This window comes from Diplotaxodon limnothrissa, linkage group LG3 (genome assembly GCF_057381915.1).
Source record: "Diplotaxodon limnothrissa isolate DT_005_m linkage group LG3, D_limnothrissa_male_GT1.1, whole genome shotgun sequence".
In the NCBI taxonomy this organism is placed as follows: Eukaryota; Metazoa; Chordata; class Actinopteri; order Cichliformes; family Cichlidae; genus Diplotaxodon; species Diplotaxodon limnothrissa.
In genome coordinates, this window is record NC_140598.1 from 52915106 (window position 1) to 52939773 (window position 24668).

The 24668-nt window shown below is 41.6% G+C and overlaps 1 protein-coding gene across 3 annotated transcripts in view; it reads left to right on the forward strand.

Moving 5' to 3' along the window:
• LOC146636521 (uncharacterized) overlaps positions 1-23296 on the forward strand; it is a 29595-nt gene extending 6299 nt beyond the window's left edge. For all 3 annotated transcript variants that reach the window (XM_085349552.1, XM_085349554.1, XM_085349553.1), the window contains 2 exons: positions 13906-13958; positions 21469-23296. In XM_085349552.1, the coding sequence (XP_085205678.1) occupies positions 13927-13958; positions 21469-22186 (750 nt within the window). In that variant the 5' untranslated portion in view covers positions 13906-13926 and the 3' untranslated portion in view covers positions 22187-23296. The remainder of the gene's footprint in view (positions 1-13905; positions 13959-21468) is intronic.
• Positions 23297-24668: the final 1372 nt, after the last annotated feature.

A 24668-nucleotide genomic window follows, 5' to 3' on the forward strand; every position in this document is an offset into this window, starting at 1 on the left:
CCTTATCGAAGGCTACAGTTTCCTTTCAGCGGGGAAATGCAGAGGGTGACAACAGTCGCTGGTGATTACGAGGAAATCCAGTCAATAATTGCTTTGTTTTCAGTATTGCTTTGGGAGTATGTTTGTTTTAAGGCGTGCACGCATATGTGTGTGATAAAAGTCAGCAGCTTCGCAGCTCAGCAAAATGGAATCGGTTGTTGATCCGGTTTAGTTTAGTTTAGTTTAGTTTAACTCTAATGTGTGTGATACAGGTATCTGACAGGATGGTTAAGGCTCCAAATCTACAAGGTGGTTCTTATTTCGGCTTTAGTGCCATTATGACTAGTTCATTATTTATCGTAGATACTGTTTTTTTTATTTAAAGATCATTTCTAAGCCGTCACAGCCTTTTGAGCACCGTGATCTCATCGTCATGTTGAAGAAACCAGTTTGAGATGATCTGAGTTTTGTGACATGAAGCGTTTTCCTGCTGGAAGCAGCCATCAGAAGATGGGTACACTGTGGTCGTAAAAGCTGCTATGCTCAGTTGGCGATAAGGGGTCCAAAGTGTGCCAACGAACTATCCCCCACATCATTACACCAGCAGCAGCCTGAACTGCTGATACAGGACAGGTTTGATTCATGCTTTGAACGTCAATTGTAGTCTAAGTTTCCTATTCTTAGCTGACAGGAGTGGCACCAGGTGTGGTCTTCTGCTGCCCCTCCTTCAGAGATGCTCTTCTGCATGTCTTAATATGTAACGAGTGGTTATTGTTGCCTTCGGATCAGCTCAAACCTTTCTTCATCTTTCTGATGCTCAGGTTGAATTTCATGAGGTCGTCTCAACCATGTCTGCCTGTCTAAATGCACTGAGTTGCTGCCATGTGATTTGCTGATAAGATGATTATGTTAACGAGCAGGTGCACCCATATTGTGTATACATTTTAAATTCATCTATTTGAGTTAACGAATTATTCTGCTTTACAGCAAGGAAATGATCTCGTGTCACAGACTGAAGCTTGAAAGTTCAGGTGATAAAAGGGCCATTTTTATCTCACTGCCCCACACCTGCTCAAACTGCCAAAGCGAGGGTGACACTGCAGTCACAGTTGTCATGAGCAGTCCAGTCTTATGACAGCACCGCACTCCTCCTGTCTCGATCCCTCTGAGATCTCTTGCTTTTTGTGTTCGGGAAGAGCAGTTGCAGCAAATGGCTGCTGGTGTTTTGGTTTTGACACACTGTCCACACTGAATCAGCATGTCCACAGAGCTGCTTTATCTGTGCCTGTGTGTAGTGATTAAAACAGCCACACTGTCACACATTTCCTTTAGAGCTATACACAAATATATGAATACCCTGATATTCATTCAGTGTCCACAGGCAGTATCATTTTTGGTGGGTTTCAGGGCATGTCTGTAAGTTGAGGGAACAGTGACCGATATATCATTGTTGTTTTCACGTAAACACGAGATCCAAAGTGTAATTAAACAAAGAACATCTTATTTGAATAATTACTGTCATATAGGTGAGAGAGAAAGATGCTACATTGACTTCTATCAACAGAGAGAGCTGTAATTTTATTGGCTTATCATTAACTTGGTAAGATGGAACATGATCATCCAGACAAGCCTGACGTAGTCGTCTGGACAGAGCTGTCTAAGCAGCTTGTGGTTTTGAAGGTTGTGAAGCGTATGAAAGGCAGAGCCTAAAATATCAAGACGACCTCCAGGTTTGTACAGACAAAAGGTGGCAACCGTGGCTGTTTCCGTACAGGTTTCCCAGTCCGCATCCACAGTGCGGTGCTCACTGCACTCGGAGTTTCATGGAATAAGCAAAATACAACTATGTGCATGATTGGGGAAGCAGCAGAAAGAGCCCTTGTTGGTTTGGTATAAATGGAAGGAGGAGTGCTGGAAGCCCGGGGGTGGTTGGCAGTGATTTGGCCACCACTGCTGAGTCACCAACTGGAGGGTGTCACAGTAAAGGGTCAAAACACCCAGGGAAAGTTGGGCACCATCTGATGACATCAGCTCAAGGCCGAAGGCCACAGACGCTCTTGAATGCAGCATCCTTGTATAGGTTAATCAAGAAATCTTGATAGAAATCAACTGTGCTTTCAAGGAGATATAAAACAAGCAGAAATTCTCAGCTCTGGCTTTTTCTACTTTGAACAGAAATTGTATTTGCTGCATTCAGTGAACTCAGTCTAACTGCTTACTCACGATCTGCCAGCGATAAGCTGACTGAGAAACTTTAACACTTCTGTAGTGAAGCAAAAAAGAGCACCCATGAGTTCCAGGTGACCTGTCGGTTAACTTTTCCATGATAAATGAGGATTTTACACGTAGACTTCTGGTGTAAATATGAGAAAAATGTTTACTTCCTCTGCTGAACAACCTCTGAACCAAGACGCGTATACTCAGGTTTAATTGGCTGATGTGAAACGAGCTGTTGCGATTTGTCTGATGAAAACCTAACAAATGTCGCCCTGTATTTGTTTAGAAGTGAAAAGATTTCTTTTCAAATGTCTTTGTTGATATTTGAAAGTAAAACCTAAGAATATCTGTCCCATGCCCCGGGCCCTTAGGCCAACTCACACCTGGGCGGCTGTCTTGTTTCATATCAGCATTTTATTTTAAAACGCCTGCCTCAATGAACAGGGTGTGAGCTGTAACTGTACAAGCCGTGTTTAAGGTCCTCGTGATCCAAGAAATAAAAACTCATCAGTCAAATCCAATAAAATTGCTTTTCTAGCCTTTATTAGGCAGGAAACCAAGGACAGGGCACAGGGGAATGACATGCAGCTGCCCTGCAGCTTTTCAGCACGTGGGTCACCTGCTCAACCAAGAGAGCTATCAGAGAACCTAAAAACAGATTTGGTAAAAGTTTGGTGAAAAATGTAAAAAGAACCAACATTTCTCTAGGGAAGAAACTGGAACTTTTTCTATCATTTTATTGTTCATCTATACTTAATTACTTTGTAGTATAATTGGCCATGAAGGAGGTCTAATCAATAGGAAAAGCTGCCATGTATGACATCCCTGAATTAAAGCATCACAGTTGACTTCTGAGTTTAGATGAATGTTTCCAACATTTTTGAAGTACAAATAGAGAGATAATGATATATACGCTAGATAATAAAATAATCGTTTCATTTTATTACACATGTGAAAGTAAAGGTGAAAAACACGCAGCCCTCGTCTACATTTTAACATACATGACGTGGATCGTAGTGATGGAAATGTGCACAATGACAACATCCACTGCAGACAGAGAAAATAAACAAACTGAAATAACAGTCAGAGAGATGAATGTCAGACCAGTTGGCCCACTTTTCCCATCACCACACCTTACCAGTGTCACCAGCATGAACACGATCGCCCTTCTCACTGAGCCTAAATGCACAGAAACACTCAACTAGCCCGGAGCAAGTGTCAAGATTATTATTATTATATTATATTATGACTTTATAATGTGACAAACAGGTTACATAAGGCAGACTTTTCAGAGATCTATCAGATGACTGGACTCACACAACAACAGAAGCATGTTGTCTGTAAAAGACTCGGCCTCTTTGTTGGAGCGTTCATTAGAAACCTTCCTTAGAAATATTCATATCTGCACCTCAGGCAGTACCTTTGTGAATTTTTGTTCAAAGACTGTCAGCAGAGAAGCAAACAGGGTGTTTACTTTGCCTATTAGCAAACCCCTATTGTTATTCCAGCTCCCTGTTCTGGTATCCAACCCTTGTCTACCAGTATTTTTGGCTATAGTGTTGGTATGTGTAATATTTGGAGCAGCAACTAAACTCTCATTGAAACAGAAACGATTTGTGGATGGATTTCAGCCCTACGTTATAAACTGATGGTATCAGATATATGACACTCGGGGAAGGATATCTCAAAGAGGTTTTTGTGTTTTGAGGTAGGGTTTCAGCAACAGTGACACCTTTGTCTGTCTTTTAAAGTTTGTGTCTTATAGTATTAAACACATCTGATGATTTTAACGTGGAAATAGCATTCAATTAAAATTTTATTAAGCCTCTCGTATAGCATGGTGCAATTCAAATAAAAACTAAGATGTGAAAACAATGATTTGATCTGGTAGCTGTTTCTAAAAAATGTTCCTCATTTGTTAAAGAAAAAGGTTCTGGTGAAATGTAACTGAGTTGCTGTAAGCTTCCTGTATATCTTAGCAACATACCAATTCTACAGTATTCATTAAAACATTATAGGATATGTTGTGAATTTGGTTATACTTATTATGCCTCCATCACGTAGGCTTAGCGATCGACTGGCGGTGGATCGGCTACCAGCTGGCAAACTCTGGTCACTACAATGTGTTTTCCCCGTTATGCAAACTGGAAATGATGAACGCACTTGAAACAAACATGTTTCAAATGTTTTTTTTCGTGAAGGCAAACTGTCTCTGTTTTTGGCTTGTGTTGCACTTACAGGTTTCACTACTGCTCGATGAGCAGCTGGTGAAGGTTTGCAGACAAGTTGGTATCTTCCATGCAAACTGCAGGCAATCTGCTGTCAAAGCGATCACAAGGCGTTTTTCAGTGCAGCACTCTGAACGTCTGTGCAACCAGTTTCAGCTAAGGACTACCAGCAACTGCTCACCAACTGGACGGAAAGCAGTGTCAATGGCTGCCTAACGGTCGCCAGCCGGTCTCTAGGCCTGTGCGACTCGTGAGCAATGAGTTATCAGATAGGTTAAATCAACATCTGCTTGTAAACTTTGTAATATTAGTGTTTCTGCCCCTTGAAACTTTTGAGTTGTAATTATTTACTTCTTTTATAAATGCTGAAATGAAAACAGACATTTAGAGTTCATCTCTAACTCCTGACTTGACTGGTTTAAAATTGTATTAGCTGTTTTTCCCTGAATCAAGGTACCTGCTGTATTGCTGCCCTATATACAGAGAGTACAAGTCACCTTTTCAGTTGTTGTATCAACCACTCATCTCGTGTTATTATAAAAATAACTCCTCCACCCACAGACGATACCTTCCGTTTCCAAACAAAACTCTGAACAGGTCAAATCACCTTTAACCCGACTCTTTCTGTAGGAAGAATTATTTCAAGCCTCATCTTTCCAGATTAGATTTTTCCACCTCCAGCAACCCTTCACAAATGGCTCTGCCTGCCAGTTCTTCAGGTATCCCCTGGATTTCAATCCATTCCACATTTAGAGGACACTCTACAGCAATCTCACCTTTATTGCACCTGTTTCTCCAAGATGAAATGTTTCAATTTCCCCTGAAGAAAACCCAGAAAGCGAGAAAAATGGGAGCCCAGTAGGGCTGAACGATTATGGAAAATAATCTAATTGCGATTTTTTTGCCCCAATATTGCGATTGCGATGCGATATGCGATTATTTTTTAAGGTCTTTGTCTTCTGTATTATTAAACAAAGACAAGCAATACATCATATAGTATGGCCAATACTATATTACATTAATTTTAAACTGTTCTTTCCTGGAAGACAGACCTCTGTTATGATGACATGAGGTGATGCATGAATTGATGACTGACATTTTTATTTAACTACTTCAATCACAACAGTATATTTGAACATACACAATAGTTTATTTTTAGCTTACAAACATCTGAGCATAAAGTGCTGACAAGGAACCCTGGTGTAAACATTAAAATGAAAGTCAGTACAATGTGCAGATTGCAGAAATATACATAAAAAAAATCAGTGGCTTTACCACACTCAGTTTTTCGACATCTGTGAACTACTAGACAGTCATTCAATTAAAAAATAATATTAAATAAATAAAACTAATAAATAAAAAATACACACATCTTACTGATCTCTGCAGTCAGTAACATTACACATAAAGTGCAAACATAATAGCAATTGTATAAACACACACACAAACACGCCTTTAAAGTTTAAAGGCGTGAAATTGGACGGTCTAGCCTTCTGATTAGCGTCACCGCTGTCTCGGTGGAGTTTAATAAACTTGGCCGTCTGCTTCTTGCTATCTAAAATATAACCAGACACTGGTGTAAATTCTCGACTGTCTCATACTTCTGTTTAATAAGTTTTCTGTTTGACGTTTAGTCAGCTGTGTGAAAACCAAGGAGGAACCCACCCGGGGGATTAATAAAGTTTTATTTTATCTAATCTAATAACTTTAATCTCAGCCAAACCGATTTACTCACGAACAAACAAAACACTGAAAAAAGCCCAACAATAACATTTTTAGGTTGTCTAAGTGACTTATATATTACGTTTAACCCGAGCAGCGAAACTCCGCGGTGATCTGAAAATGATGTGCCGGGAGTTGTGCCGTTCTCGGCCGCATCAGTAACCCTCGAGCTCCCGGCTAGCTGTCGAGCTGGTGGGTAGCAGACGCCTCTGAAAACGTCGAAGCACTTTTGCAAATATGGGATATCTTGATAAACCGAGCAGATATTTGATGTTTACACAACTACTTTCTCGCCTGAAAATATGTTAAAAGTTTATTTTGTGACCCAGAAAGATTAGTATGAGTAATTTTAAAACTTAGTAGCGGCCGCCATTGCTGGAAACTGGAGTTTGGCTGGGCCGCGCTATGAATTCTGGGATATGGTAGTAATTTGGACAGCCTTATAATCGCAGTATAATCGCAGCCTTTGCGGTTAGAAAATTGCACTTGATCATGTCGCGATATTATCACAAATGCGATATATCGTTCAGCCCTAGAGCCCAGCCAAGCTGCCTGAGCTGAAATATCTCTCCCCTTCAGTAATTGTTCGACGATCTTCCGTATCATAAAAAACAGGAGCAATATATAATCTGTTGAGTGGCACAGAGAGCAGATAAAGGACTATTATTGCCAGCCAACAATGGCAAATATCTGAATGAATGATAGTCATTTGATGCACAGATTGAATCGTCAGTCTCATTATGAGTTTGGAAAGTCTCCAGGGGAACGTGATTGGTCATTTGGATGTTCTGAAATGAGTCTGTTACTAACTGTAAAGCCTGGTGGAGGGTTTAAAGGCTCGTTACAGATGGGCTTGTACCTCAGCTCCATCACTTGTACTTCTCATGCTGCGCGTGTGTTTTGGACATGTATAGAAAAAACGAACAGAGCCTCCCTATTACTTTTTGAACTCTTGCTTGGAAACTTCGGCTCTTGCATTTTGAGTATCGGGGGTTCATTTGAAGCCAACAGTCAAAGACACGTGCTTAGTAGTATTACCTAACATTCACTGTAAAAAGAAAAAAAAAAAGTATAAGGACTCTTAGTGCACACCAAGTCAGATTATTCTTCAAATAAATTAATGGAAATTGGTGCAAAACAACAAAAAAGCAAGATTTCGAGGTCCATCTCAGATACTTGTATGACTCAAAGCTACAACAACCAGTGGCTGCACATATTTTTGAGCCAAAGCATCCACCCCCCTAATCAGTTATGAGCCTTAATATTTAAATTTAAACAAATGAGTTGTATGAATATTAATAAAGGGTGTAATAAGCTATACAGAGGAAAACTAACTTTTCTACTAGGCTATAAACACATTTTCTGCTGCATTTTAACCTGCGAGTCTGGGGATTGACTTGGTTTTGGAGCCAGCTGACCACAGTCACATTTTAACATTTTAGTTAACCTAACATGCATGTCTTTGGACTACAAGACTAAGCCCAGAGGCACAAAGGCATAAAGAACATGCAAATTACACACAGGAAGGCCCCAGCCAATGCTGGTATTCAAACCAGGAACCTTCTTGCTATGGTGTCACAGTGCTAACCACAGTTTTATTTCATTTGAAGACAAAAATAAAATATTTGAAGAATTTTCTAGAAACTACAGTTGGAAAATAAATGTAGTAGATTGACACTTCAGGAATCTCTTCTGAAAATAACCACACAGATATATTTATATACACCATCACACACAGCCATTTGCCAGCTTATTCTAACATTAAATAGTCTAAAACAGCAACTGTTGAGCTCGATAGCGGCTAAATAACCTGCTGTGTTTTCCACTGTTTAACTCAGGTTAGTGATTGGCTCTTTAACCTTTTTTAAACACCAAAAAGACTCGGGTCATAATTATAGCTTCTCCTGAACTATATCGTAAAATCAGTCCTTTGTGTTGTTTATGGGAGGGAATCATTATCTAACATGAAACACTACTTTTCATTTCTAGCTCAACATTTTTCAAGACATGTTGCACGGCGTGTGAACAGGTGACTGTGGTAGCGGTTGCTTGTGTGGGCGTATCTTTGAGTTGCTGGGTCATCAGTCTGACCTCTGTTCCTGTCTTTAGTGACTTGGTGTTTGTTGCTGGTCGTTCCCACACCTCCCAGATGAATCCAGTGCCCCCGGCTGACCCTGAAGCCAAAGCGTGGCCTCAGTGATGCCGTAAAGTTTCTTAAACATTGAGAAGAAGAGACGGGCGATCCTTTTTCGAGTGACAACTTTCACATACACAAAATCTTTGCATAAAAAAGAAAAACAGTCGAAACGACTCTCTGACTGCCCGTCACGTGCACCACGTTAAAAACAATCGATTTGCTTTACCAAAGGTTGATCTTATAACACATAATAGTGATGGGAACTCGCGGATGTGCACTGCACTTGTTCCCTTCTCCCTGCGTATCAGTGCCTATTTACTCTGCAAACACAGCATGGCAACTAGACACCGAGGAGCCTGAACATACAAGAGCCTGCCCTGTTAATCGTGTTTGTCTGGTCATTTTCTGTAAGCCGGGGTTTTGGGAGTTGTCTTGGGCTTTAATGCTGATGTCTCTTAGTTATCGGAGCTGTGACGTAACCGTTGAGTTACTCATCGGCCCTTTGCCACTTTAAGAAGCATTTGTGTCATCTCTGGCCGGCAGGACTAGTTCCCCTCTGACTGCGAGCCGTTTGTGCTGACTAGCAGCAGAAGGAGTAGCCCGAGGCAGGTAACACTACAATCACATTGTCAGCACTGACACAACCTAGAACCAGTTTTTGCCTTGCAAATTTGCAACCCAACTCCATTCTGATGCAAAACAGCTTTTTCCGACCCAGGCAGCCAGCCATTAGTCATTCCACCTGACGGTGTGTCCTCCCTGGATGTAAACCAAAACAGCAAAATATACAGGCACCTGGCCCTCAGGTGTAAGTTTCCTCTGGAGAGAATAAACAGAAATAGTCAGAATTTCTACTGTTTGTTTGAATCTTTATTTCAACATCTTTCCTCAGTAGTTTACATAACCTACTGTAAACCTTAATTTGAGGGCTTTTTTTAAATGATTCGGATGTTTTTGTTTTGTGTGGCTTCTCATAAAAACTCATCTCAAAACCAGAGTAATTGTGGGATATTTGATTCTAGGTTACCAACCAAACTATAGGAGTATTAAAAATATTTGGACTGAAAATAATACTCATAAAAATAGTGTGGCATGCATCACGCTCTCAGGTTTTCCTAACCTTTTCCAATTCCCATGATTTGACACATGAGAGGGAAAGTCATGAGATCGACTGCAGGGCTAAATATTTTTGAGATCTTGTGCTGTCTTGTCTTTGTGGTGAATTTAATATTGCACTTAATGGAAATTATTATCTTTTGAGCAGCAGATCAAAAAAGCAGAATTAAGTTATGCAATTGTACAAAAATCTTAGCATGCAGCAAGTATCAGCAGTATTAGCATTTAATGCTCTGTTTGGAGACTTTGCCCTGCTCATATTCAAATATTTGGCGTAAGCAGATTTTGTCTAGCGATAAAACATTAGCCCTCTGTGTATAAACACTGTTGTAGGGAAATGTCAGATATAGTAGATAATATGTGACGCTTCTCTTTTGGACAGTCGGGGAACAAAACCATAAACATCCTGACTGATAAAGGTAAAGAAGAAGAAAAAATACATGTTTCAGTTTCTCAAATGGGATTATCTGCTTGAATTATCCTTCTGTTTGTACAGGGTTGGGCCAGAATATACAAAAAAACACGATGTAAACAAGACGCCATAATTAACCCCTGTTATTAAACAGCAAAAGGCAAAAACTCGAAGCTGGTTACCAACATCAACATGTAAAGTTAACACAGGCTCAGTGTTGTTTGACTGTCTGAGAAAAAGCAAAGAGTAAATATAAAAACTTAGCCTGTGTGTAAATGTGTTATATTGTACAGAAGTAAGTGTTCTTGTTTATCGCCATGTGTCAATAGAACAACAAAATCACTGCAAACTTGTTTACAGCTAATGGAAAAATATATACCACATGTATATAAAATATAAAACACTTTACATTTTAGTCACTGTGGGGTCACCACAGCAGGTCCCTCCTGACACAACCCGAGACATGTGATCTGGCATTTTCTTTTTCTTTTTTACGTACTAGGTGAATGTTTAAACCACACCTTCATCATTAGAGTAACCGTGAAGTAAAACAGTAATCAGAGACTCGGTAATGTCAAACAAGAATGCGAAACGGCGCAAAGCCATGGGACGGTAACACTTGTTGTTTGTTCAGTTAAAAAAAAAAATCTTTTGACTGAAATATGTTTGAAATCTTCATTTTACCACATGTGGCTTTTATTTTTTTTAATACAGGAAAAACACAGAGGAGTGAGTCAAATTGAAGTTAGTAATTACCTTAATTAGTCCACTGTCACAGCACTTTATAATCCATGTGCTCCCACATTGTTGTGTTTTTTTTGTTGTTTTTAATCTGGAGTTAAAACGAGGTGCCAAGAATGTGCTAAAGTTATTCATAGACATAATGAATTTCTAACAATTCAGACAGATGCAATTATGCAAAAGGATTTAGGACCACTTATTGCACAGATACAGTATTTGGCAGAGGAGGCCCCGAGTTTGAGGATGCTCCCCAAAGAGTCCCAGCAGCCTGCAAGACTGCAGCACATTAAAACATCCTCGAGGGCATACAGAGCAGAAATCAGCAGACACAAGTCTCTGAGATGTGGAATATACATAATGCACAAGGAAAGAAATGCCACGGCACAACAAGAAAACAGGAGGAGGGAGAAGGCTGCACATCCAGCAGCCTGAGCGATCGGAGGGTTGAGAGCAGGAGCTTGTCAGATGATTATTGACCTGCCTGAATGTGACTTGTAATTGTAAAAGTCGGCTCCTAGTGACTTTGGCTCTCCATTAATGCGATAGTTCCTGAAACCCGCTGGGAAATTACCTCTTCTCTCACTCCCTTCCAGAAGATAAGGGACACTTCGGCAGGGCGGGTGCTCGCCAGAGCAACAGTGTGTGAAACAGAGTCCTCTATTTAAAGCGCAGCCTGTCAAACCGCTGGGCCTCTCTGCCACTATGAATTGCACTCAGCGTTTTGCACCCCCTTGGCTTTCTCATAAGTAGCTGCGAATGTGTCAGAGGTCCCCATGAAAATGTAGATGAATTGCTGCTGAGGAGATGGCTTCAGCCATGTTAAAGTCAAGCCCACCTCAAATCGTGAGAGAAGAGGACAGAGGCCACTCTGAGACGAGAGCGTGCTACCGAGATTGATTCTGTGTGCATGCTGAGATTTTTGTTGTTTTTTTTTCCTGCGTGCTCAGTGCGTACACCCACCTCTGGCTCTGGATTCCTTATATGTCTTTGCACACAGCAGCAGACCTGTAGGAGGATAATTAGACGTCTTGGGAGAGCTAAGTCATGCTTTGTTGCTTTTCCACAAAAAATGCCGGCTTGCATGCTTAAAAAACGGGGTGGGGGAATGAAAAAAAGGAGTGACCCAGCCGTGATGGAGTGATAGCCTTGCTTGTCTGGTGGCTTGTACCATTATATAAATCAACACACCCTTGTTTGCTTTTCTTCAATCGATCCAACACGAGAAGCAAATTTGCCGGTCCCACAAGCATTTTTCAAAGCAATACTCCAAACAGAGTCCACCTGAGGTCTTGGCTCATTTCTTTCAGGACTATGAACAAAGATGTATCGAGTCCCACAGCACCTGAGACCTTTTACATCATACAAGCCTGGTCTTACTGCAGCTTAAAAATACTCAGGATTACAAGGCGAACTCCCAACTCTTGAGCCACGATCGCCCCTATCCAGGTATCCAGGTTGGTCGTCTACTAGTGCTGAGTGATTAGTCAGATTTTATTTTCAGCTTTCTTTTAATGTATAAAAACAAGATAACTGAGGTAAAACTAAAACTACTGTGCTGCATTTCATTTCACAGCGATGCTCTGGTTTTGTCTTGGGTTATAAATCCAGCACCACCCATTTTTCTCCATCACTAAAAGCCCAAAAACCCACGCGCTCTTTAGATTTACCTGAGCAAAGATGCAAAATCTTTATAGAGAAAGTAAAAGTTACACGAAGGTATCTGTGAATCTATAATGAACAGCATAATGACGTCAGCATCTGAAACCACAACCAGTTGGCAACCGGCTAAGTCGAGTCTCCTGTTGTAAAGAGGCACGTTGCAGATGAGTTGTGCTCATCGGCACAGACCGACTCAGATTGATTGCAAAGTGTTGGCGGTGTCTCTGCGTTCATTATTAAGATTGCAGTTATTTTGCAAACCGTTGAACGATAGACTTTGAGGTCAGAAACAATTGCCAGTCTGGGCCTAACTCCTAGCCAGGTGACCTCATGCCACATCTTTTTATGGTTTCCCGTTCAGGGATGTTTCCTCTAAGAATAGCAGAATGTTTTGGCGTTGAATACATAATGAATAATGATATCCCTGGAGTTGATGAGTAATCATGTTATGTTATACTATGTTATCGCATAGTAATGCTGAGAACAGGAACCTTGAATTGCTGCCATCACAGCAGTAAAAGTGGATCAAGTGGTTGCTTCAATGAGGCCTACTTCCAACTTATTTAGCTGAATCCCACCAACTCATTTAAGTTTACCTCCATCCAAGTCCAATTATATGAACTGCATCTACTGTACATGTTAAATTATTTATCTTTTTTTTCTGTGTTTACAAAAATTACTGTTTTCCAAGCTGAACAGGAACATCCATCCATTCTCTTCCACTTATCCAATTCAGGGTCCCGGGATGGCGCTAGAGTCTATCCCAGCTATCATAGGGAGGCGGGGGAGACCCCGGACAGGTCTCCAGCCTGTCGCCTGCTATTTATAACACCAGACAGATCGTTTAAATGAAGTCCAGCAGTGTTTTTATGCTACTCCCTAACATCATGATATGGTGTACAATTTTCTCTTCAGCAATGACAAAGACATTATCCCCTATAATTAATTCCTTGTTGACAATGTGTCTCTGCGCCAGTGTCACCCTATAATTTCTGTCACCACATTACACTCATGGAGCTTATTCTGATCGAAGGAGTCAGCTAGAACCAAAAATAAAGCGCAGCAAGGTCAGAGAGGTAAGGTTAGGAAGAGAAGTTGTTTTCTCAGGTGGCCACGCAGCCTTTCCTTTTTCTCGCCAAAGAGACAGAGTGTCCTCTACCTCCCTCGATCTCTGCCTCTCTCCTTCGCGTTCAGACAAGCCCGTTCAAGACTCGGTGATTAATTATTTATCCAGGCAATGAAATGCCAAAGCCTGAAGAAACATACCACCAGGAGAGAAAAGGTCACTCTCATCCTGCACATGGGTACAACACACTCACACAACAGTGATGAATGACAATAACATCTCTATCGGCACTTCAGGCAGACAGAGTTTTCATGCCGATGTTCTAATAGCATCCAAAAGCAAGGGCAGAGCAAAAAAACGGGGTGAAATCTTCAGGAGAGCCCTGAAAAAGCTCTGGTTCCTAAACCCATCGGTATGTCAGAGGTGGTAAACGGTCCGATCCACAGCAGTGTGTGTGTGTGTGTGTGTGTGTGTGTGTGTGTGTGTGTCCAGTATAGTAAACTGCAACCTTTCCTTGCGGTGAAAACGATATGTGCATGTTTTGACACCTGAGAGTTTGCGTGCTCAGTTTAGTTGAAGGGTGTCTGTGTGATTAAACTTTGATAACTTTGTTCATGTCTCTCTGCAGCTCCACGACACAGCTAGCCAAATGGGGTGCCAATGCTGCCGGATGATTAAAAGGTGAGAAGTGTTTCCTCTTGTTGTGTTTCTGTTCTTTTCTTTGTGCGCCACTTCTCCGTCTTACGCAGTCATCGTCCTTTTTGTATATTGTCACAACACTGATGCTCAGTAAAACCCCACAGTAATCAAGAACTCCCTCAAGAACTCTTGTTACGGAGAAAAGGAGGAGGGAGGAGGGAAGAGAAAGAGGAAGGGTTGCTCTACCAGGAAGGGTGTGTGTGTAAAGAATTACAAGAAAACCATATAAAGATGTCACACCACTTCCATATTTACCTGTTGGGTCACTTTGAGTTTGCTAAGGGTTTATAAGTAGTGTCATGCGCTACAAAACTAAAAGACTTTCATACAAGTAGGAATTTGTTTTTCTTCCCAAAAAGATGATTTGACTAAAGTAAAAAGAGGAGTTTTGATTTTGGAATAGGCCAAAATGTTATTTTAGACAGTTTGGTGTTGGCACAGGGTTTTCCAGTGGGTGCATTTTATCTTAAAGCTGATTGTTTCCGTTTATTAAAAGGGTTGATTCTTGGAAATGTTCAAGGTTTTCATCAGGGGTTATAAAGTCAGGTTTCACAACTGCAGTATCACTTAAAAAAAAATCACTATTTACAAGTTAATCACACTGTGACTTTTAGCTGTATTTATAGCTATATAAAATGCTCACTCAGATAATTGTCTCCCACTTTTTTTCTCACTCTGTCTTGGTGTAACCACTAGCTGAACGGGGATTGCCTGATCTTTTCTTGCAGAACAGCTAAGAAAATAACCCCCACATATATGATATACCGTATTTTCCGCACTATAAGGCACACTTAAAATCCTTTAATTTTCTCAAAAATCGACAGTGCGCCTAATAATCCGGTGTGCCTTATGTATGAATTCTGGTTGTGTTTACTGACCTTTAACCAATTTTACTTGATACACGGCAATCAAAAATCTGTCAAAAACTGTTTTAGTAAGCTTGCTAAGCTACGAAGCTGCACCGCTTGATAAATTGTCAGAGCATTACGGCTACCGTAGTCAGGAGCCTCACTGAGTAATCTGGGTCCAAAACTCCATCCGCTTCAGGTCCCAAAGTCAAACGAACACTGTTAAAGAGTTAAAACGGTCTAAATTATTTCATCTGTAATAAAATGATCAGTGTTGCTGCTTTACCAGGTGTAACAATTAAGTTTAACATCCAGGCATCTATGAAAACAGAATTTATTCAATTCAACGGAGTTAGAAGTTAGCAGGAAGTTAGCTCGCTAGCTTCCACCTAAACATGATATAGCATGTTCTGACTGAGAGATTTCTGAAAAAATTAAAACGTACAGCTCTGCTATCATTTCCAACATAAATGAAGACAGAAAACTAAACAGCAGTGACGTTTGTAGGGTTACTGAAGTTGGCCTAGCTGGTATATAATGATGTCCTACGTGATCGCTAGCGACACAGCTATGTTAGCATAACATAAACACAGTGAAGCTGGAGGATGAACGCTAACTTCTTTCCACTCGACAAAAGTTAATGTGAGGTTTCCTGATGGTTGGAGACAAATGCAATTGCATGGCAAGATGCTGTAAATGGACCAAACTTCAGTCAGGAGAACAACTGAGATAATCCATCCACAATACGAGGTTAGTCATTAATATACTGCAACAACATGGGAATAGAGCAGCTGCGAGAGAATTCAACATTAATGAATCAATGGTAGGGAAGTGGAGGAAGCAAGAAGAATGAGTTGAGTAAAGTTTGACTTATCTGACTGTTTTGTTTCACTTATTGCGCCTTATGGTCCAAAAATACAGTATTAATTTTTTACTCACTCTAATGGGTCTCCATATACCTCTAAACAGCTCCTCAATAACAACCTCTAACTGTTTATTTCCCAATGTCACTCGTCAGTGCCACTTCTAATGTCTTCTTAGCCACTTAATGATTTCTTGTCTGTTTCATGCCGATAGTGAGAGGCCTATTTATAATACGTTTGCTTTGCGAGCCCCATGTGGATACTTAGTACAAACTGTGAGTCAATATGCCGATAGCCTTCACCTCCATGTTACTGTATTTTTTTTTTTTTTTTTTTTGCCGGGCTTCCTAGTCATTAAAGCCTACACGACATCGTTGTCAGGGCTCGACATCACTGTGCTTTGTGAGGCGATCGAGGAGACAGAATAGGGCAGAGAAACAAGGCCTTGATTGCAGATTAATGAATGTGCACACAGCTATTCACATACCAGAGTCATAATCCCACTACACAGCTGTTTTTTTTTTTTTGTTTTTTTTTTTCTTTCCCATGTCAAAAGATACATATGTGAATGCTTGTGACAAGCACGCATTCCTCTGTAATTGTCTGGAGTGTCACATTTCTGGGATTAACAGGATTGGGGAGGGGGGCTGGCATGGCTGGGCCTTTAGATTACTGGATCAGCAGTAGGAGTGGTTCATCAAATCTAAGAGGAACAATCACAAACAAGTCTGACTTATTGTGGTGGATGGAGTCGGCATGAATGGAGAAATCTTTGATCGGGGTATCTTGGGCGTGCACGCTTTGCGAACCCTTCGCTGGAGTATTTCCTTTGAACTTCACAGTGCAAGGTGGAAGTTCTCATCCACTTAAGACATAGGTGTCAAACTCTGGCCCGCGGGCCAAATTTGGCCCGCAGCCTAATTACATTTGGCCCGCAAAGCCATAACAAATTACTATTAGAGCTGGCCTACTGGTATTATACAGCTAATATATATATTGTTTAGTATTAAGCTTTGCTTGTTCCATATTCAGTTTTTCAGCAAAACTTGTTTGAGTCCATAAGAAAAGATTCATTCTCATATCTGGAGGAATAAATATATTTCAATAAATATTAATGTTAGCCCGCGACTTTGTTCCAGTTTTGAATTTTGGCCCACTGTGTATTTGAGGTTGACACCCCTGACTTAAGAGGACAAAGTGCCTCACATTGAAAAGATTAGGATGTTCATCACAGCTCTAATGGTTTCACTGGCATAAAATCTATAGGCACCTCTGCACCATTGTATTTCAGAACAGATGCAATCAGCTTTAATTTCTGTAGCACATGAGGGAAAGTAGTATTGTGCTTGTGCACGTGTCTAATCACTGAACTGCCTGTGAATGATCGTCATCGGCTCTAAAGCGAGCGCTCTGAAGAATCAACTTGAGCAACATGTATGCAAAGAATATGTTGCCTCTTTTTTTTCTTTTTTCTTTTTTTTGGCCGTCCACTCCAGCAAACGACCAAAACCAGAAAGTTTGAGCAGTGTGTCATTTATTTAGTTTTGCTCTCTGGTGATAGGCGTCCTGTCGTCGTCCCCCGCAAGTCTTTTTATCCAGCTTTATGAATTATATTTTTTTTCTGTAGTAAAACGCCCTGTGCATCTCTCACTTTTCTGAAAGTACACCTCAAATTTCACCTTGGCAGCGGTGCTGCCCAGGAGCAAAAGAAATGGAAAACATTCATTTTCTCAGCTTTCCACTGAGAGGGGAGAAGGAAATGATGCAGGGTGAGAGAGAGGTGCTTAAGTCAGTGGGTGAGCGCACGTGTGTGTGACTGTAACCGCGTAGGCAGGTGGCTTTGTGTTTGTGTGTCTGCGTACTGGGAGGGAAGACAGAATGCTGCAATTTAATCGATCTGCACGTTTGAAAGTTATCTTCTTAATTCTAAGGACTTCTTGAGCTCATGTTGAATACTGAACAGTGAAGAGTGAAGCCAAAGGAGGGTTAGATTAAAAAAAAAAAAAAAACGGAGACAAGTGAACATGACAACTTAAGACGAAGCAGGCGGGAGGTGAGAAAAGCTTGAGGGAAGATGCTGAAATGAAGGAGAAGTCAAGTGCGAAGCTGTAGAAGATTAGTGAGCTGCAGCTACACAACGGTGACGCTGAAGGAGACGCGAGGAGGAGGAGGAGGTTGTTTTGGAACAGGAGCTCCTGGAGAGGTGAAAGATGGAGGCTGGCAGGGTGGAGGAAAAAACACATGAAATGAAGAAAATATGGGCGTGAAAAACACAAGCTGCTCGCAGCAGGCGATGTCTGACAGACTGTTATGCCATCCCCACCGCAAACCCCCCACCCTCGCCAACACTTGTAATACCTGTCGAGGCGTGAGCGTGAGAGCAAGCCGTCTTTTACTTGTACTGCTTTTACTACTTTGCCTCGTGTCCTTGTAAGAACATCCTTCAAAGTGGAGGTATCAGGTTGTCGTTATGTCCGCGAGGGGATACTTACTGTGCCATAAATGAGCTTTAATTAGTCTCAGACCTTTGCTGACCTCTAGCATCTTTTGAGGAATTGGGACGACATCAACGAATCTCTGGCCACACGTGTCACTGCGATATACACAGGGAAAGTCATTTCACAGCAGGGATAGCAAAGTAGGTGAGAGCAAATGTTCAACAAAAACATCAAATGAGGCAGCGACACATGAGGGCGATGTAATGTGTCGGTGTTACTTTTCATGGCATTTTATTATTCTGATTGAAAACAGACGTTTGTTAAATTGATTTGTCACAATGCCACTGTTTAACTCGGTATCACTCGCCCCAAAGAGCCAATTGAGCACCTTTTTCTAAAACACTTGACTTTATTTGTATGTACTTGGTATAAAATTCACAATAATACATTTCCTTGCATATAAGAAGTTAGCTAACAGTTAGCATCTTGTAAAATCTAGCATTAGCAAAAAAAAAAAACCATTTGATTATAGTTAAATTTAATTTACTTTATACTTAATTTAAAGCGACAGCGTTGATTTGTGAGGAATTTGTTTACTCTTCTCTCTGAAGTTGGCGTAATCGGGTCGTTAATTGATGACGTGACGAATCCTACTTCCGGGTCTAAAGTAGTCTGCGTTTAATATGGCTTTTGTGTTGTTAACATGTTTAATGTTTTGTATTTTCTTCTATTTAATCTCAAAAAGCTCCTAAAACAGTCAGTGATCACTGTTGACCTCCCTCGGATTACCGCTAATCATTTATTTAAGCTCAGTTTTTAAAACCTTAGGATGTAACTACAGCCCAGCCCATGCAGCAGTATATGAATGACTAACCTCGTATTATGGATGGATTATCTCAGTTGTTCTCCTGGCTGAAGTTTGGTCCTTTTACAGCATCCTGCCATGCGATTACATTTGTTTCTGACCACCGAGAACACTCACATTAACTTTTATCGAGTGGAAAAAAAGTTAGCTTGTTTATATTATGCTAACATAGCTGTGTCGCTAGCGGTCACGTAGCACATCATTATATAGCAGCTAGCCAAACTTCAGTAACCCTACAAACGTCACTGCTGTTTAGTTTTCTGTCTTCATTTATGCTGGAAGTGATAACAGAGCTGTACGTTTTAATTTGTTTCCAAAACCCCGCAGTCAGGACATGCTATATTGTATTTAGATAGAAGCTAGCGAGCTAACTTCCTGCTAACTTCTAACTCCGTTAAATGTCATAAATTCCGTTTTCATGGATGCCTGGATGTTAAACTCAATTGTTACACCTGGTAGAGCAGAACGCTGATCATTTTATTAAAGATGAAAGACTTTAGACAGTTTTTCAACTCTCAGTAATGCCATAGTGATCGTTTGATATATGGACCTGCAGCGGAGTTTAGACCCAGACACGGCTAGTGACGTCAGACTGAACAACCGGATTGACTATTTAACTTAGGTTTTGCTTTTTAAGCTAAGCTAGGCTAATTGCCTTGTGACTTCACCTTCGTACTGAACAAACAGACCTTAAAGTAGCATCCTCCGGCTGAGCTAACCGTTAGAAAGCCAACATTATTTCTCCTAAAACAATTTCTTTATTTTACTTTTCAGCCTGATGTGTTATTTGAATGGAAGCTAATTATATAAGAAACACTTCTTTTATGCTAAGGTTAGCTTTTAAGCTTACAGTCAAACAGAAAGACTAAACATCTGTGTGTCTTCCACTGTTCGCCTCTCATAAACCAACATCTGGAAGTAAAAGGGAGTACTAAACATTTTAAACCCAAAAGAGGAGTGCAGTCAGGCCTGTGCACATTTCCTTCCTACAACGCTCTGCATAATATATCTGACATTTACATGAGCAGTGCAGAACTTACCGCTGCTGAGGCTCTAGGCAGCCTCTGTAAACATCGAGAGCATGCACGCCCCGGACATCACGTTGCATTTGAAAATGTGCAGCGGCCGCACAATAAAGTACCCTTGTCGTTGTCAGTGTACAGTATGTGGCCGTCGGCGCATCTGACCCGAGGAGCCCCGTCAGACTGACTGAAAGCCCTTTCGTCTGTCACCATGGTGATCCGCAGGCTAAAACCGAGGAGTCGCTCTTCTAGCAGTTTGAAATTCATCTTCAATATGTAGCAGTCAGAAGTCATCTGTGCTTAAATAAGAAGTTAAAATGACACTGAATGTGAGCTTGCATTTTAAATACTGTGGGGTGTGTTTTCACTACATCTAGTCGTTGAAGGTTTACAAAAGATGTCTCTCACATGTGTCTGTAGCCCACAGTGACCTCTTTAAAACACTTACTTTGTCACATTAGCAATTTAAAACCCAGCGGCAAAGTGTAGCTCACTAAAGTACACGCAAGTACTGTTCCTAAGTACAAAGTTATATTTAATACTTCTACAGCACTTCGTGTCAGAGCGAGATACTGTACTGTTTACACTGGTTCAAGTTTACCATCAGCCTTCATCTGTCAGGCTTCAAAATGGTTGATTGACTAGGCAGTACTTCCATCCTTTCACCTGTGCTCCTAACCTTAATAATTAAATAAAAAAATATTAGACATTATTATTGATTTTTAATGTGAAATTATTATTAGCATATTTATTAGCTTTGTGTTATTAATTCCCTGACATGTCCAAAACAGGCCATGTTGCTTCCCTCAACACTCCTGTTAAGCCAACTTTCTTCCAACTGACTGATTGGCTTTGAACAGGTAGGTGTGGTTGCTGCGCTCTCCACAGACGACAGCAGGTTCACACCAAGCACAGAAGTGAAAGAGTCTGGAGATGCCGTGGCGAACGTGATGCCGCCTGCAGCATAACCCAGCATGACTGGGTTGGGGGAAGCAGTTGAGCTGTATCGTGCTAATCTGAGCATACATCCTATTAAAGGGGACTTCACGCCTCCCTCGTGGAGTCTGTTTGGTCAGAAAGGCTCTGTCAGTGCTCCTCCTGCTCCTGTTTACACAAAGGAGCAGACACTGGTCCTGCTGATGGGTTTGATGCCCTTCTGCGGTCATGTCCAGCTCTCCGCGCCTGACTGTATAGCCTCCATAGCATTAAGACAAAGCGAACCTCCCTGCAGTCATACATATTGATGTGCTGATCGCTTTTGGGGGTTGTCTTGTTTCCTCTGAAAAGCGATTTACAGGTGAAGTGGTTTCTCCTTCCTAACAATAAAGACTGATACCCCTGAACTTTACCTGAGCATGTTCTTTACCCTCGTGATCAAGTTGTAGTTATATTTTTTTGAGCAGTCTATGACCATTGTAACTCTAGCAGTGACTTTTCTGGTCTTGCTCTCTCACAGCTACGTCTACGACCCCTCAGCTCCAGTGGACATGAGGAAGAGCGACTCCACAGGCAGCTCGCTCTACCAGCCCCATCGCCGCCCGGGCGGGGCCCCAAACAGAGACCTATATGGTGAGGCCAAGCAGAAGCATGGCTTTCATAACATGGCTTACAGCAAGTCCAATGAGAGCACACTAAAACTAGAAGTTGACAACAACCATGTCAACCAAAGACTGCACCGTCAGGGGAGTATACCACCGACAGAGGGAGGGCTCTACATCATCCAGCCACAAGGGGTGGGGCAGCAATGGATGACGCAGGAAAAAGGTCTGAGCCAGGTGCCCGTGTACCCCAGCGTAGAGAATTACGAGATCCAGAGGAGCCAAGCGACGAGTAACGGATGGACCAGCTCCGAGCACCGGCTCAGCAGCCCAGAGCTTTCAGCAGACGAGATAGACGAGGGTGTGGGAGGGACCCCGGAGTACCTGTGTGACACGGGGGATGAGGGCAGCGTCTTGTCAGTGGACATCCAAACCAGCAACACCAGCTTGTCCTCAGGGGGCACGAGGGACGAGCTCACGCTGACAAAGACTCCCGACGTCTCCACGATGGAGAGCGGGATCTCGGTGTCGAAGAGCGAGGACGAGGAGCAGGAGGTGCAGAGCATCACGGACTCGATGGTGGCAGAGGCTCTCGCTGCTCTGGAGGCCGCCACGGCAGGAGAGGACTATGAGTGAAGGGCGAATGCGCTCACCCACCACATAAAAAAACTCTGAGGACTCAAAAGAGCATCAAAACCACGATGAGACGTTGCCACGCTTCTGGAGAATAACGCTCACATCTAAGAACGCGGGAATGAATGGAAACTCTGTTTACAACAAAGATATATTTTTGAACCCTTGGATAATTTTTTTTAAGCTGTGGTTATACTGACAGAAGATAATGTGTGCCTTTTGAAGGAGGCTACATTTCCAAAGCTGCAAGTTTTGCATGAAGCCACAACCAAAGAGACGTCAGAGTGCACGCTGAGTTTGACCTGCAGTGCACCCAACACTCCGCACAGTCCCAATAAGCCTGGATGTGCTCGTCCACACACACACACACACAGTTAGCGATACACCACATGTTGCTTTTATCATGTTTGGATCTTAGTGTTTCTTCTGCAAACACAGTCCCTGCCATAGGCTGTACAGGAACCGAGCACGTGGATAAGGAGAGGTCATCATGGTTTTGTTCCTTATATTTTGTTCTGCTGTTATTTATAAAATCGTACTGCTTTCTAAAATTGATCTACTGAATATTCCGTAAATGAAGGATGAGGAGCTGTCTTTTAATCGAGGCTTATTCACTCGCTGATCGTCGCTATTATGCACGTTATGACTGTGTGAAAACATTTCATAAACAAGACCATTTATTCTAGTCAATGTGAATGTAAGATCAGCTAAGGTCAAACTGCTGCTGAGTGAACCTCAGAGGGGTCATAGCTTCACCCTCTTAGCTTTTTACTTTTAATTTTTATTCCACTTTAAGGCTTCTCGTCCAGCCTGTGACGTTAGCTCAGCTCGGTGATGACCTAACTGAGGCTGGGCGGCAGTACAGAGTGCTTTTTTTTAACGCCAGCCTCCCCCGTGGCTGCTCAGTGTTCACCATAGCTCCATAACCAAGTACACGCTTCTGTCTCTATTCACTGAATCTCATACAAATGTAAGCCAAATCCAGCTCTCGAAGGTCTTATAGCTATCTTTATCAGTACTTTGGTTTTGGAACCGCACTCAAGTAATGTTGATTAATCACAAATAATAAATAAGCTGTTCTGATCAGTTGCGTTTTAATTTTATTTTCCCTATTTGCCCCCATTTCAGTCATGGTTTGGCTGCCAAATGATTTCTATTTGTTTGTATTGTAAATTAAAATAAAAGTACTTGAAAAATTGTGTCTAATTTGTGTATCTTGTGGATTTAACGCTACACTTGACAGCTAGCTGAAAGAGGACACAGTCATAAGATTTTATCTTTCTCTCACTGAGTTTTTGGACCTGGAGAGATCTGCGTGTTGATTGAACGTTTATAGAATTATAAACTAAACGAGTTCAGTACTCGAACTTCTTGTAATCGCTACGTTAACAACAATGTAAAATGGATATTCACAGTATTTAAAGTTTCACAACTTCCTGTTGCAGACATTAAATTTTAAAGAATACAAACGAATAACTGCTACTTTAATGTGCCTGAATTAAAGCCCCGCTTGCACTCAGCGTGCAGTAGATTCCTACATGTCAAAGTAAGCCTCTGCTTTCCTGTGGAGGCCTCATCTGTTGGCTGCCCCTCCTTGACCTGCATCTGCAGATCTCTGGACAGAGAAAGAGCCCAACGCTACTGAGATTAGCAGCAAGCAGACTTTTGGACTGAGTGAATGAATGTCTGAAAATGACTGCTGTGTTCTCCAAAAGTTGATTCTGTTCATCTGGACGTAGCGTTTTCAGTGGGAGAAACGTTTCGTCACTCATCCAAGTGACTTCTTCAGTCTCAGCTGACTGCAGGTTTCCCCCAATCTTATAAACAGTACATTTGCATAATGACTGAAACCAGCCCACTGAAGGAACAAAATCTCATGACCATTGATGTTACGGCCAGGGGAACGTAACCATTGATGATCAACAACTACTGATCAATGGCCATGAGTAAAACAGGAATAAAACGGAGTCAGTCTGACATAGGCACTTGTCAACCGTGCATTTATATAGGAATATAAGTTGTGCTCATCAGTGTCGACTGCCTCAGATTGATTGCAGCATGTTGGTAATCTGGCTGTTTATAAATTATTCTGCAGTTATTTGTAGATCTTCAATGTGATTGCAGGCAGGACCCCACAGGTTGCCTCCCACCTCTCGATGGGTGTTCTGGTCTAGCAGTCAAAAGCAGTTGCAAAGAGGACTGATGCATACTGGACCTGTGAAACTTTTTGTTGTTGTTGTCGTATGCAAAAGAAATTAAACACACCACCATTTCTGTCCTAGTCACAAGGAAGTTGCCGTCCTATATTTAGTCTAGTGTGACTGAGGCGTGATCTAACTTTTACATAGAAATCTATGCAAATGTGTGATGAGCACTAGCTTTTTGTCCCCGTGATGATTCGGAGCACTAAAAACAAATTATTTTTATTTAATTCCAGATCCTGACTGTAGTGGAAGGAACTGTAATTTCACTTTTAGGGTCTAGT